Source organism: Rhipicephalus sanguineus, chromosome 11 (genome assembly GCF_013339695.2).
Source record: "Rhipicephalus sanguineus isolate Rsan-2018 chromosome 11, BIME_Rsan_1.4, whole genome shotgun sequence".
NCBI lineage: Eukaryota > Metazoa > Arthropoda > Arachnida > Ixodida > Ixodidae > Rhipicephalus > Rhipicephalus sanguineus.
In genome coordinates, this window is record NC_051186.1 from 56,618,238 (window position 1) to 56,632,520 (window position 14,283).

The 14,283-nt window shown below is 42.0% G+C and overlaps 1 protein-coding gene across 4 annotated transcripts in view; it reads left to right on the plus strand.

The window, feature by feature from the left end:
* Positions 1-532: 532 nt before the first annotated feature.
* The window catches only part of LOC119373666 (symplekin), a 43,786-nt gene continuing 30,035 nt past the window's right edge, over positions 533-14,283 (plus strand). For all 4 annotated transcript variants that reach the window (XM_037643726.2, XM_037643727.2, XM_037643728.2 and 1 more), the window contains exons 1-18: positions 533-778; positions 1,727-1,855; positions 2,776-2,849; positions 2,941-3,055; positions 3,611-3,729; positions 4,587-4,644; positions 5,373-5,524; positions 6,126-6,223; positions 6,938-6,996; positions 7,256-7,351; positions 8,141-8,263; positions 8,946-9,092; positions 9,732-9,896; positions 11,104-11,182; positions 11,279-11,346; positions 12,119-12,242; positions 12,939-12,964; positions 13,695-13,752. In XM_037643726.2, the coding sequence (XP_037499654.1) occupies positions 680-778; positions 1,727-1,855; positions 2,776-2,849; positions 2,941-3,055; positions 3,611-3,729; positions 4,587-4,644; positions 5,373-5,524; positions 6,126-6,223; positions 6,938-6,996; positions 7,256-7,351; positions 8,141-8,263; positions 8,946-9,092; positions 9,732-9,896; positions 11,104-11,182; positions 11,279-11,346; positions 12,119-12,242; positions 12,939-12,964; positions 13,695-13,752 (1,789 nt within the window). In that variant the 5' untranslated portion in view covers positions 533-679. The remainder of the gene's footprint in view (positions 779-1,726; positions 1,856-2,775; positions 2,850-2,940; positions 3,056-3,610; positions 3,730-4,586; positions 4,645-5,372; positions 5,525-6,125; positions 6,224-6,937; positions 6,997-7,255; positions 7,352-8,140; positions 8,264-8,945; positions 9,093-9,731; positions 9,897-11,103; positions 11,183-11,278; positions 11,347-12,118; positions 12,243-12,938; positions 12,965-13,694; positions 13,753-14,283) is intronic.

Sequence of the window (14,283 nt, forward strand, 5' to 3'; positions counted from 1 at the left end):
TGAGTTTTCCGCCGACCAAAAATGCGGCAGAGGACGCGATGGAGGGGCTTTAGGCGTATTTTGCCATGTATTGGTATTGGTTGTATCGCGTGCGTAGGCAGCGCCGTCCGCCGTAGTGTTGGCTTTGTGCAGTGTCCTTCTACCAACGTTTGCCTTCTACCAAAAAAAAAAAGAAAAATTCAGACATAGTGGGTAACGATGCAGTTTTTTTTCCTTGAACTTTTTTGTTCGACTTGGAAAAACAGCAGCTCTGCGGACGCACGTACACTTTGGCGGAAGTGACGTTAGTGCTGCACGGTGGTTGCCCTAAACGAACACATAATTTTTTTGTGTTAAAACAAAAAGTATTGTAAATTAGTAATATTGTCAACTCAAAGCCTGCGCATATTTAAAATAAATTTAATTTTAGTTTTTATAATAATAAAATGAGAACGTTTTAATCAAAACTTGCACTATTATTTCGCTGGTTTTTGCACCAGTGTAAGCATGTGACCACTGGTGCTGCCCTCGTGCAGAAGCAATGAATTTCCGGGTTTGTTCCGCTAGCAGTCATGGCGGTGCGCTGTCTTGTTTTGTAATGGCCAGCCTTGCGTGTTGTGTGCCCGTAGAATGTAGACTCGCCTGCGCGTAACCGTTTGTTTTGCCTCGTTTTCTCAGCGCGCACCTCTGACAGCTCAGCATGGCGACCAAGAAGAAGGCGCTCGAAATGCGCCGTAGCACGGCGGCGCAGTTTTTCATGGACGAAGAACAAGTTGAACAGAAATCCACCAGCGACCGGGTGATTGCATTTCTTGTTCACATACGCGTTCACTCGCTATGTTTGAGTGAACAGAGGTCTTAGGGGAACTTGTGTTAATGGCTGGAATCGTGCGATCTACGTTGCGTTTGGCGAACGCGTTCAAACGCGCTATCTGACAAGTGCCACGGGTACGGCCGTGTTCGATGTCACTCATTTATAAAGTAACGCGTTAAAAGTATACAATCACTGCATACTGCCAGTTCTAACATATGGTGCTGATACATGGAGGATAACAAAGCCACTAGAGAAAAACTTGAGAACCACGCAGCGTGCAATGAACGTAAAATGATAGGAATAACATTAAGAGACCGGAGGACTGGCAGATGGGTCGGGGAACAAACAGGGGTTGCAGATATCCTAGTTGATATCAAGCGAAAGAAATGGGCCTGGGCTGGCCACGTAATGCGTTGGGCAGACAACCTGTGGACTGTAAGAGCAACAAAATGGTTACCAAGGGATGGGAAACGCAGTTGAGGAAGGTGGAGAGTTAGATGGAGTGACGAAATTAAGAAGTTCGCAGGGACATAAATGGAATCAGCTCGCACAGAATAGGGTAAACTGGAGATCATTGGAAGAGGCCTTCGTCCTGCAATGAACTAAAACACAGGCTGAGAATGATGATGCTGATGCTCTTGACAGTTAAGTCATGACGGTGTTGCACACTTAAACGTGGTATGCTTACAGAACTGGATTTTGTACTGTAACAAACCACGCCGACATACTCATTCATGCGTTTACATCGATTGAGGAAGAAACGCCGTATGAGTGTGTGGTGTTCCAACGTGCAGGTTTAATCTGTTTACTGTGGATTGGCTTATCGGCTTGCCGTGGCTAGTGAAAAAAAGAAAATCTTTAAAGGATGTTGAGCCATTGTGGCAAGTGCTGGAAGGTTTGATAGCTTACGGTTCCCTTTCGTCTACTTTTCAGGTTGTCGAACTCATCAACTTTTCCTCATTGCATCATAGTATCAAGGACCATCACAAAGTGAACAATCTTCGCCAGGTTCAGGAGCTCATAGTCTACAAGGAGCCGGACCTACTCGACAACTTTCTCGATGTGAGTTTCATTGCACATGTACACGCACACACATTTGGACAGCAGGAGCATGTGCATAATGTGCAACAGCAGAAAGCGTACACAATGCACACTAGAGTAAAAACGTGTACAGCATTTTACAGTATTTTATAAATGGCTTACATGACGTCACTGAAACCACCGTGTTGGAGCACCAGCATGTGGGTTCTTTCATTATTTATGCACAGAGGTGTTCCTGCCACGTAGTTAGCCCAACTTGTTTGACGCAAAAGCCACCATCATGGAGTGTCTGTACGTCCAGAAGCTGCGCCCATGACGTCACATGCAAGCTATCTATACGTCAAGTGGACCAGCAGCATGCAGATACAAATTGATTTGCATTGCAACACACCTATTCAGTGCTGCAAACATAAGTGTCGATGACTGTACTTAAACTTTGCTGCTTCAATATTTATGTATTGCTTTCTAGTTACCTTATTTTATGTGTGGTTCTCTGGAGATTGTTATGCTCTTTGTGATATTTTATTCTGACATTATGATGTGTAATTCTTTACAGTGCTACAATGCTACTTCAGTGTGTATACGGAGATGCCCTTACATGTGCTCTTTCTTTTTCTTGACTGCAAGTTTTACTTTTTCAGTAAAAGCAAGCCCACCCCTGCCTCTAACCTACTAGTTGGGCTGGCAGTTTTAAATAAAAGTAAACAAAATAAAATGCCGAAGCGCTTCAGACCCAGGGATAGGATCACTGTAAGCGCGTAACGATGTAGCACTGTCTTCGAGAAATAATATGTCGCTAAAGAGGGAAAAGCTAGTGCAGGACTTTCTAAGTTCTGCGTGCACTTGTACTTCATTTAAGACTTCTAAATGACACCAATGACTGAAAGTGAATACAGTAATTTTGTGACGGCCGACATGGTTTCCTTTTCTGACTTCTCCAGGAAATGCTCGCGTTCCAAAACGACCGGTCATCGGAGGTCCGAAAGTTTGTCGTGGGATTCATAGAGGAAGCATGGTAAGAGTCGCCGTTGACATCCACGCCAAATATTATGCGCGAGAGAGACTTAACGCTGTTGCACGTGCTGATTGTTATCACTTTTCTTCAGCAAACAAGATCCGGACATCTTCCCAAAGGTCCTGGTCAATCTACGCATGATGTTTCGGGACGAAGCAGTCGCGGTGCAGAAGAGGGTCATTCAGGCCACCACGCAGCTGTACAAAGTAAGTTTTGCACAACTGTCATTACTAGTGGTGACTTGCTGAGGTAGAAGTTTCTACATTGCAGTTGTCATCGGTGCTGAAATAATGTCAACTAAAAGAGAGACTACGCACCTGAGGAAACCGAGTCATTTGCAGTAGTGCTGTAATCACTGATTGGGAAGTGACATACAATGCATGAATTTTGTGTGCGGGTGTGAAAAGGCAAAAGCTAGATGATGACTGTTCGGGTGTCACAGAATGCTTGCATAGGCAAGAATAATGTATTTACTGTACCAGGCCTTAAAAACCTTTTTTTTTTATCCTGATGTTCACGTTAACGATTACTGTTTCATTAGGATACCACCGTAGGGTTATACTAAAGTACCGTACAAAATTGTAGATTGTAATTGTGCAGTGGGTTTTGCGAAAAGTTAAGATAATTTTTAAGATTGAAATCACATGTGTTTATTACATTAGTAGTATTTGTGATTTTGTCAGTGCTAACCTATTTAATAGGGACGTAGTGACTATTTCTTATTATATTACTAAAATATCAATACTTTTATGCCCTTTTAGGTGGCACTACGATGGATATGCCAGGCCAAAAAAGTTGATGATCTCATGGAAACATCTTGGGAGTACATCAGAAGCCTCAAGAACGACATTGTGTCTCTTCTGGACTGTGACAATGACGGGCAAGTTGTTGCTTCTCTTTTATGTTGTTTGATCATTACAACTTTATTCAGTCGTGGAGCTGTAATTTATTTGTGACAGCTCGTATTGCAATCTGAATTATTGGGATACATTAGCTGTGATAACAGGAGCCCTGTTTTCACCACTTTCATCACCTCTGACAGTTGATGCCTCAACTATAAACGAATCTCGTTGAGGTGTCAATTTATGTGGAATCCATTTCAGCTCTACCCACAACTGACGGCATGTGGAAATTGAGGTTAGATAGCAAATGTGAAGTGGACTTGTGTAACTGTGTAATAGAAACATTTGCATTGTGAGCCATTAAGAGTCGCTATTTGCATGACTTTGTCCTCTGGTAGTTGACACCTCAACAATATAGGCGTCTCACTGGGATGTCAACTATGCCAATGCCATTTTAACTCTTTTCACAACTGTTGCATGTGGAAATTGAGATAAAATAGCAAATGTGATGTGACTTGTGACACTGTGTAATAGAGAGATTTGCATTGTGGGCCATTAAGAATTTCTACTTGCATCACAAGTGAGTCCAGTTTTACGGAGATCACTTCCATCCCTATAATGCCAGTGTATTGTATTTAAAGATCACTTGCAGTTCGTTAACATGTACCAAAATCAAGGGGGGGGATTAACACTTCACCTCGTCAGATTGCAACTGTCATTACTGAGAACAACCGAAATGTGATACTTCGCTCAGTAGCAGAACATCATATTTGCTAAACCTCTGCGGCTTGCTGCTGATTCCGTGGCATTGGATTTAAAGGCCACAACATGAAAAGCTCCATACATGTGCAACTGCCAAAGACTCATTTCTTGTCATATCATATTTCCATTTCAGTATCCGGACGCATACCATCAAGTTTATGGAAATGCTAGTCATACTGCAAACTTACCCGGTAAGTTGTTTTTATTGCACTCATAATGCCTAAAGTGATTTGTATCTAATTCTTATCACATTTCATCTGGCTATTTTTTAAAAAGATTTTTATCATGCAGACATTTTTGTTACCATGGATCACTCACCATCCTTTCTTATGTCAGTATGTTGGCCCCGTGCTTCGGGGCTTTCCAAAATTTGGCATAAAGGTAGTAAAAATGTGGGTTCATTTTGTGATTTTATGAATGCTGCATTGAGTTTTACAAACATTATTTCCGTTTGCAAAAATCTTCCAGGTGAGTCGGTCTCCAAACCTTCATTTGGAAGTGTTGTGATGGTTTAGCAAGTTTCAACTAGCTAACAAGTGTAAACTTGCTTCACCGAAGTTTATACAGACAACTACCCAATAGAGGTGAAAGTGCCGGGAGCAAGGTTACTGAAAATGTCGCTGTTTCAGAAAAAAATAAAAGCGTTATTTTCTTAGCAGTCTTAGCTGTTCCAAGCTTGCATACTGTGGCTAAAGGCAATATCTAGGCTAAACATAAATTGTGAATAATAAAATGCTTACGTATATTCCATTAAAACCCTGTGCTCAAAACATTTTTTCTAAAGACGCTATTCTCATCTACTTCCTTCTTTCTCTGGAATATCCACTGTATTCTTGCAATTCTTGAAATTCACATGTTCCCAGACTTGCCGATAATTGATTCTGTTATTTGTCTTTCCTTGCCGCGACTTTAAATGCAGGACGGTGACAGTCCAAAGAAAACGGGCAACGACTTTGCTCTGGACGACGTTCCATTGATGCTCAAGTTCATCAAGCCTCGCAAGTTGGAAGAGGAGGCAAAGCAAGTCTTCGACGCACTCGTCGTGTTCCATGGGACTCCGCACATCTCAAGGTAATTTGCTTGCATCATGGCCAGCTTAGATGTAGTAGTACTGCAGGCCACAGTTGACTTTCATTGGCTCCATCAGGCAGTTGGATGTTACTTGCTCTAATTGTTAACAGGACGTAAAAGACAGAGGGGGCTTAATTCATTCACTGGTGCCTGTTTTCATGTGACCATGTTGATCACGCAGATTTGTTGATCACGACCATGTTGATCAAGCAGAAATATGTATTGGAAATAGGGACAATATGTGCGGTCATATTGTATACTTGACCACATCGGGAAAGGAACTGTACTGTGACAGTTCTTCACTTCAACTCGCATGCCTTCTTGGTATGTAATGGTGTATAGGACAGGTTATTTTAGAATTGTGTGCACTGTGAGGCACCATTTTTCTGCATGCTGATGCCACAAAAGTTTGATGTACGTAAGCTGTACATGGGCAACCTCAGGTGTATAAATGCCTTGTCATATTAAGCTAGCCTAATGTGTAAGCTGAAGGCTCTACTGCATAAAATAAATTTCTTGTTTAGTAAGACAAAAAAACTGCCTTTTTAAAACAAAAGATTATTCACAAGCACCATGGACCTTTTTTTATTCAATATTTCAGCATCAACTTGATGACCTGTATGCAAGCTCTGGTGCTTATTGCGAAGCACAGGTCGGAGTTCATGTCAAGAGTCATTCAGGCACTGGAATCGCTTCACGGTGAGTGTTTCGTGCATGCGACCTTGGCCCATGATTTCAGATGCAGTGCTAATTGTAGTTAGTGTATGTCGCACGCATAGGCATAGATTCCCATTTTCCCAGGAAGAGGGAGAAGGTCTAAATCAAATGGGCATTTGGGGACACACCTAACGTAAATCAGTCACTCTGTTTTCCAAAATCTATAACTTTACCCACGCAAAGTTCATTTCAGCAGTGTACATATATGTAAAGCAAAATGCAGCTGGTAATAGGCCGTGCCATAGTTTGCAGCCTTGGGACTTCCCTGCCTGCCTTTGCAACTGATGTCTGTAGTCTTAGGGATTGCTAATACAATTGAGCTTCACCGCTGCACGTGTTGAGATGCAGTAAAAAGTGCCTTTCACACGTTGGCCTAGTCAACAACCCCATAACTGCTAAATCCAAGTTGGGCCACTCACAACCCTATTGTCTCGGGCTAAACTGGTTCGAACTGTTTCATAATGAAGTGGTTCCACTAAGTTGACAGAACACTCGTAACTAACACACTGGTAAAAGGCAGGCAGTGGTTAGCTTACGAAAGTCGCAATATTCAGGTTTACAGCATTCAGTTTTAATGTACCGGGGCACTTCTTGAAGCCTGGAATACATTTGTTTTTGTTGTTGCACAAATTAACCTATGCACACTCTTCGTCTGGTGGCACCAATTTGCTGACATGTATATTTACGAAATTTCAGCTAACCTGCCACCAACTTTGGCCAAGTCCCAAGTGAGCAGCGTGCGAAAGCATCTCAAGGTAATGAGGGAACACTCCCAGTCTTCAGTTCATATTGAACTTCCTGTCGTTTCTGTCACAATGTTGCATTAAACGTTTGACAAAGGTCCAGCTAAGTATGGCAGATTCATCTTTGTGCTTTCCCAAGTTCTCTTCGAGACTGTGAATAGTACCAGGCTGTTGTGATGATTATATTGTTGTGGTAATGACGTGTGCTCAGCATTGTGTAAGAACAGACTGTTGCAGAGACTTATCTTGGTATTTGTTTGTTTGTTTGCAGCTTCAATTACTAATCCTCATGAAGCACCCCGCTGCTGTTGACTATCATGGGCAAATTAGTACCCTCCTAACCGATCTTGGAGCAACACCTCAGGAGGTACAGTACCCATTTTTGATGTTTTGCAGAGGTTCGTTTGACGAACAAGTGAAATCAAGCAAAGAACAGATTGCCACAGTTTCATGGAAGCTGTCAGTGAAAGTGGTGACTGCATTCTCTGTAAATTTTGGCGTAAGTTTTGACTTCACAGCCACTGCTTGGGAAGCCGTCCATTCGCACTGCTGAATGTACAGGGTGACCGGTAAACACTGTAATGCTAAAAAGCACCCATAACTCTTGAACAGATAAACAAAGTGGAGATCACATTATTTTATTTGAAAGGTCATTCAATTCTGCACTCAAATTTTAGTTCCAAAGTGTCCACCTTACACTTTGATACAGGCTTTGAAGAGTCTCGTGGAAAATTTTCAAAATATCCGTGACGTATTCCGGAGGAATTTTGTCCCACACCTTTGCCAGAACACGCTTCAGCGATTCAATGGATTTCCGCTTCGCTGCCGGTCGTTGATGCAACCTGTCTCCGGAAACCGTTTGATGACGCGATGGACCTGAACATGCCGCAATCTGATCAATTTCGCCATCTGTGGAATCGCCGTGCCCTACTTGCGGTGGTCTACGACTATGTGGCACAAGTTTCCAGAGACTATTTTTCGTTTAAAAAAAACATGGGTCATCGGAAACAGTAACAATGCCAGTATTGTATCAAAAAAGAGCAGTGTACACAAGTTGAATAATGTTTCTGGTAAAAGATGTGAACAATATACTAAAATAAAAAAATTTAAGTGCGTTACGTTACTTTTTGGTCACCCTGTATTCGCACTGTTTCAGATCTCAAAGAGCATGCCCAAGCCGGACGAGATCAAAAAGCGAGCACGCCTCATAGAGGAAGGCACAACAGCCGCACCTGGAGGTGCCTCAGCACCGCCCAGTGTCAAGCGAATAAAACTTGAGGTGAGCATCATTGTTATTTTATGCCGCAGCTGTTTCGTGCAGTTTCGTAGCTACTGTCGTGCAGTGAAGGCCAGCAGGTGATGGCAAACTCGGTGTCGGCCAGCAATCACCTGCGTCAGAATCCTGAATTTTTGCGTTGAAACATCACTTTATTCAGGTGCTCTTAGTTTTGTTTTAACACACTGCAGGTCGATCGTGGCCCATGTGAGAGTGGGTCATGAACAGGTTTTGTTTGTTAGAATAAAGCGGAATCTTCGATAGTTGTCAGCAGTGGTGAAATGTCACTATGATAATAATATGGAAAATTGGTGTAGTACAAGGGAAATATGGAGTAGTACAAGGGAATAAGGGGTACCATAACAGACAGCAGTGGCTGGTAAATTGTTAAATTTTTTCTATGAGAAATGGCTAATAGGAAGAGGGACTATGTTCTTGTTTTGTTTTTTTTTTCCCTCTTTTTTTTCTTTTTTTCTTGTTTTTAGAACCTTGTAGGATGAAAGAACTTATTTAAAGTGTGCACAGCCAGGCCTAGTGCCGCATGTTAACCTCATGTAAAGCACCTTGATCAAAGGCGGCATTTTGGTCACGAAACTTCCTGGGCCTGGGGTGTTAAAAAATATAAACAAAGGGGGGAGGGATATTTTTACACTCTAGTGACACAATTTCTTTCTTCTCGTCAAAGGCCGAAGAAGAGGAGGAAGAGAAAGAGGAGGAGGACACCTCACCAATATCGAAGGCAGCCACCAACACGGCCATCGACATCACTGCTGAAGATCTGGTGCCGCGGCTGACGACCGTCAACGTCACCGACGTCGTCCTTGTGAGCATGGTGAGTGTTTGCTTTCTGGCCTTCTTTACAAGAAGCCTTTTTGTTGCTTTTTCTCATTGTCACAAGCCTTTGCTGAGTGTGCAATGTGTGAGACGAGAGTCACCAATACATATTGCCACGCACGCTTCTTTCTTTCTTTCCACGTGACCGAGTCTCACTGACAAAAACTTTGACGTGTTACCATTTGGCGCAAACTGGGCCTAAAATATATCGGTACATTCCCAAATGTTGTCAACGACTCTCATCCATTTTCTGTGCAACATGAAAAGCCATGTACATTCTGAAACTTGCTCAAGCACCAGCGATAACGTTGGAGCATACACTGATACATGTATAAAATCCAGCGCGCTCCATCTGAGATCTGATGATCGACAACCAACAACCGTGCTCGCCTCGCTGCTATCATTGTACTGCGAATGTTACTTGCCTGTACTTAGAGTATTCCTTTAGCAAGGCACAAGTTTGCCCAGTAACTAACTCAACCTTTACTGGTTTTACTATTTGGTTCTTCACTGTCGTAACCACATGACAATATTTTGTTGTCTTATTTTTATCTGTACTTGATTAAATTGGTACTCCTTGTTTAGTTGGGGTACTCATTGATCGACTGACGTGATTTTCCTTTTCTGTTTCCGTTAGCTTTCGTTGCCAGAGGTAATGCCGGCGCATTTCCAAGCATCCTACACTCCCATTGCTGTGGCCGGCACAGAGACCCAGATCAAGCATTTGGCGAGGCTCATCTCGACCCAGATGACTGCCTTGGGATTGGGCAAGGGAGTGGAGGAGATGATTGCCAAAGCCAAGGTGAGAATACTGGCACGAACTGTGCCTACTTAAAAATGTGTGCACTTCACAACATTCTTGACGATAGACGAAAAGAAGTAGACTGGACAGGCGCCTGTCCCATATATATTCGCCTATCGCCGAAAACGTCGTGAAACTTGCTAGAGCTTCAATTCTAATGTGTCTACTTGGGTTGGAAGCACAATACTGAGCACGAAATTGTGTGCAGTAACTAGTTTTCCAATTAGCAAGATCACCAAAATCCTGTGGATCCTATACAAATAAAAACTGTTACGAACCATTACAGAACATTTTTTTTCTTGTTCCGGAACAGGAGCGAAGTGGAACTTTTTTCGGTGGAACAAAACTAATACCAAAACGAAAAAGATTTCGTTCCGACACCCTGATCAGCAGTAATTGGCCGGAGAGAATATTATAAACAGGAGCAGCAAACTTTTATTTTTAAATGTGCCTAGCACAGTGGAACCCTGATTATAAGACTTTGAGGGGGCAATGCAAAACCGTCGTATAATCCGGGCATCATATAATCGAAAAACTAAGAATATAGGCAGCGACACTCAGCCTTGCTTAAAAAACGGGTACAGACGGCCTGAATAAGCCCATGGCACGAGCCTGCACTTCTCCAAGGAAGGTAGATTAAATTATTTTTGAAAATTGCAGCTAAGCATTTAATCGAAGGAGGTGTGAGTGAATATTTATTCTCAGCTTTAAAAAAATCGAATCCAATGCGCATCTTTTTTCCGATAAATCAAGCCCGAAAATTGCCTGCGTGTCAAAACGAAATCGAAATTGCATTGGCAACAGCCTTCCTTCGGAAGAGTCGGATACAGCGACATCGCCATCACATAATAATGATGGAGCACATTTTATTGCGAATTCGCGTAGGATGCTTTGGTGCACGACTGAGCCGGCCCCCATAACTGAGCTGTGTGCGTCGTATTTGTTCTCTTGTGAAATGTGATTCGGGATCTGCTGCTGTTATTAGAACAATTAGTATGTCAGGGGAAAGTATGTATGTACACTCATACCTCGATATAATGAACACAGATATAACGAAATATCGGTTATAACGAAGTAATTAAAGAATAGTCTTACAATACAGTGTTAGAAATATACTTTTATAACGAATTTTCGGATATAACGATATATAACAGCTGTTGCTTTGTGGTTGTGATTTTCCTTTTTTTTTTCGTCTTTCGCTTTACAGGAGCAGCAGCAGCAGGACGAGGAGGCCATGCAAACAGACGAAGCAGCAATGCCAAAGCAAACAATTCAGACTCTGCTAGGTAGACCACATTTGCTAGACATATTTCTAAGACCCCTAGAAATGCAATTAAGTTTCTCACTGCTCTCTCTTTTTCAAAAACTTGCCATCTCTCTAGGTGGAACCACAGCAGATGCCAAGAAGAAAGAGGCCAAGAACACCATTCTTGTTCCTACAGGCTTTGAGGTAGTTCCCCTCCACCGTTTATTTCACGGCTTGTAATTTCACGGCTTGTAACTCCAGAATATCTTAATGTATCATTTTTTAAATGCAAGAGCACTTTGGGTACTCTAACTCATTTTGGCCTAGCTTGCCGTCTGGCCCTCTATCGCATGACTACTATAGCATAACTCATACCATGACTACCTCAATACCATGACTCAGTACCAAGGCACCTTTCTGTCTGACCTCAACAGCACAACTGTTTGGAAAGAATTGAGAAAAATCTCTACCCTATAATAATTTGAACCTGGGCCAGTAATGTAGTAATCAATCGATCAGTCAATTTTGATTGTTTCTGATACATGTAATGACGGGTTACTTTTATACAGACAGGACCCCAGGACCCGTTCAAGAGTTTTGCAGGGGTCCATTATTTAACAAGTGGTTACTATTGAAATACAAGGCAAGGAAATACTACAGGTGTTACAGAAGCTATGTTACAAAGACTGCAAAACAGTTTCTGTTTTCCTTTTGTTATTGTAGTTACTTTTGTAAGTTGTGTATATTAACGCACACTCGTTGCTTTTATAAATAATAAATAAACGAGCACCTATCCTCGATTCCTTGTGAACGGTCAGAGACATGGGGTGCTTGTGTCTAGTAAACTATAAAGAAACGCTGCCTAATGGACAGCCTGTCACACTTCATGAATAGCTCTCGAATAAACTTAGACAATCATTGTATATAAGATGGATGCCAACAGAATTTCCTTTTCTCTCTCTCTTCATTTTGGCAGCCTAAAAGCCGAAGACTCCGGCAGCTGAACTTGTCAGACATCACGAGGCCCCTTTCCGACGAGGAAATGACGCAGATGCTCGTCTCTACGGTTCGGAGGATTCTCGACGCTGGCCGTGAATCGAGTATGGGTTGCCTTTACTGATCACTGTGTCTCACTGATTACTTAGATTTAGTGGTGTGCAAACATTAATTTCAGATATGAATGCAATATTTTTCTTACTCAAAGCATATTTGATTTTAAAATTGCGTATTCGGATTTTCTCGAATATAATTGGTAACAGCCGAATATTCTGTCAAATAGGCGAATATTCTGTTAAAGAGGTGAATACTCAAACAAATTCTAATATTTGAACAAGTGAAGACTTACAAATGCTACTCATTCTCATCTTTAAGGTAAAGCATCGCTAAAACGTTAATTCTGCTGATACACTAATGCGCTAACGCATTAACTTATTTGAAAAGACTAATGAAAGTTGTCCTTACTTAGGAGTGCTTTGGTCTAGGCAAGTTGGTGCGACATTTGCGAAGCTAACCAGCACGAAAGACGAGATGAAAGACACATGTACAAACAGGACCAGTGATGAACTCGTTGGTAGTTCAGCACTGGTCCTGTTTGTACATGTGTCTTTTGTCTCGTCTTTCGGGCTGGTTAACTTCGCAAATTGTCCTTACTTCTCGTTTTGCGACTTTTTAAAGATGCACGCATATTCAATGTGTGATTCGTATTCGAAAATTCCAATACTCACAACCCATACTTAAATTGTTTTTCTTGCGTATCTTGAATTAATTGCTTGATTTTTTTTTTATTCCTGTTACAGGGGCACACAACACCAGTATATCGCCGGTAGGTTTTCCTCCATTCTTCCCTTTTCAAACCTGCTTCAGTTTCGCTAAGTACATCCGACACTGATTAAATGTTGTTACGTTAGCTTCCATCTCGCGCACGTTCACGTTTCACAAGACTATATTTTTGGGCAGCGTAGTCCGTCTTAGTGATGATTGTCAGGCCATTTTCTAAGTAGGCTTCGGAATACTCATGCAAGGTTTCGTTAAAGTTGCGCTAAATTCTTCTTTAGTGCAGCAGGACAGTTTGTAAAATATAATAAAAGTCTGCATGTCTTCAAGCAGACCTTTATTTTTAAATTAAACAAAAGTGACTGCATTGCAAAGGAGGTGGTTGATGGAACAGTACATCAGCACAGCTTTATCCACATTAGCAGTTGAATTTTCACAACTTCTCATGTCGACTCTTTAGGAATTACTACATTCAGTACGTAAAAATGATGGTTGTCATTCTTACGTGTGCCTTATTTAGCCTCAAGGACAACCAATTGCTCTTGGCAATTGCTAGGTTTTCTGGGCAGTCTAGTGGTATGCTTGGTATAGTAGCAGTGATGGATGTTAACTTGTTAATATACTCAAGTGCTGTCGCAGCTTCAATAAAGAAGTGGGACAGGCTGCAGTGTCTTCTTCTTTTCTCGTGCCATCAGCAGCTCTCTTTGGCACCCCTTCGTCTTTTGAAATGATACTATTCACAAGCGTGGTTCGTAACTTTCATGTTCCCTTTTCTTTAGGTCCAAGTTAAGATTCTTGCTGGATTGGCGACCCAGTTTGGAGGAGAAATCAGCGCAAGTATGTGTTTCTTTCTTTATGGACTACTAGTGCATGTGTACCTATCTTACGCAAGCTTGAGTGAGCTCTTAAACCATTGAAATGCTCTCCAGAGTGGTACTATTTGGTTTTGGAATGAATGCATATCTAGAAACTCCGACTGGGACAAAGCGGGGCTCACTCTTGATCAGATTAAGCATTCACAAACCAAATGCAGACACGCTTGACAAGGCTATCAGGATCTGGAAGTAAAAACTTGTCAGGATATCTTCCATTGTAAATAAACACGGACCAATCGCGTGTGCCTGCCTTTGAAGACACAATGCAGAAATTGAAAATTTCATCAATCACATTACTGGAGCTGCATCATACTATCTCTATTGCTATCGCAGGGCATACTGCCTCCAAGAACCTTGTGCTGCAGCATGGTGTTCTGAAAGGACTGGCCAAATGTATTCTGAGCGTTCAGTTTAGACTGATTACATGTAAAGTCGACCGCCAGAGTGCTCTAAAGCATTCAAAAGCTAACGGCCAGACGCACCACAACTTTAT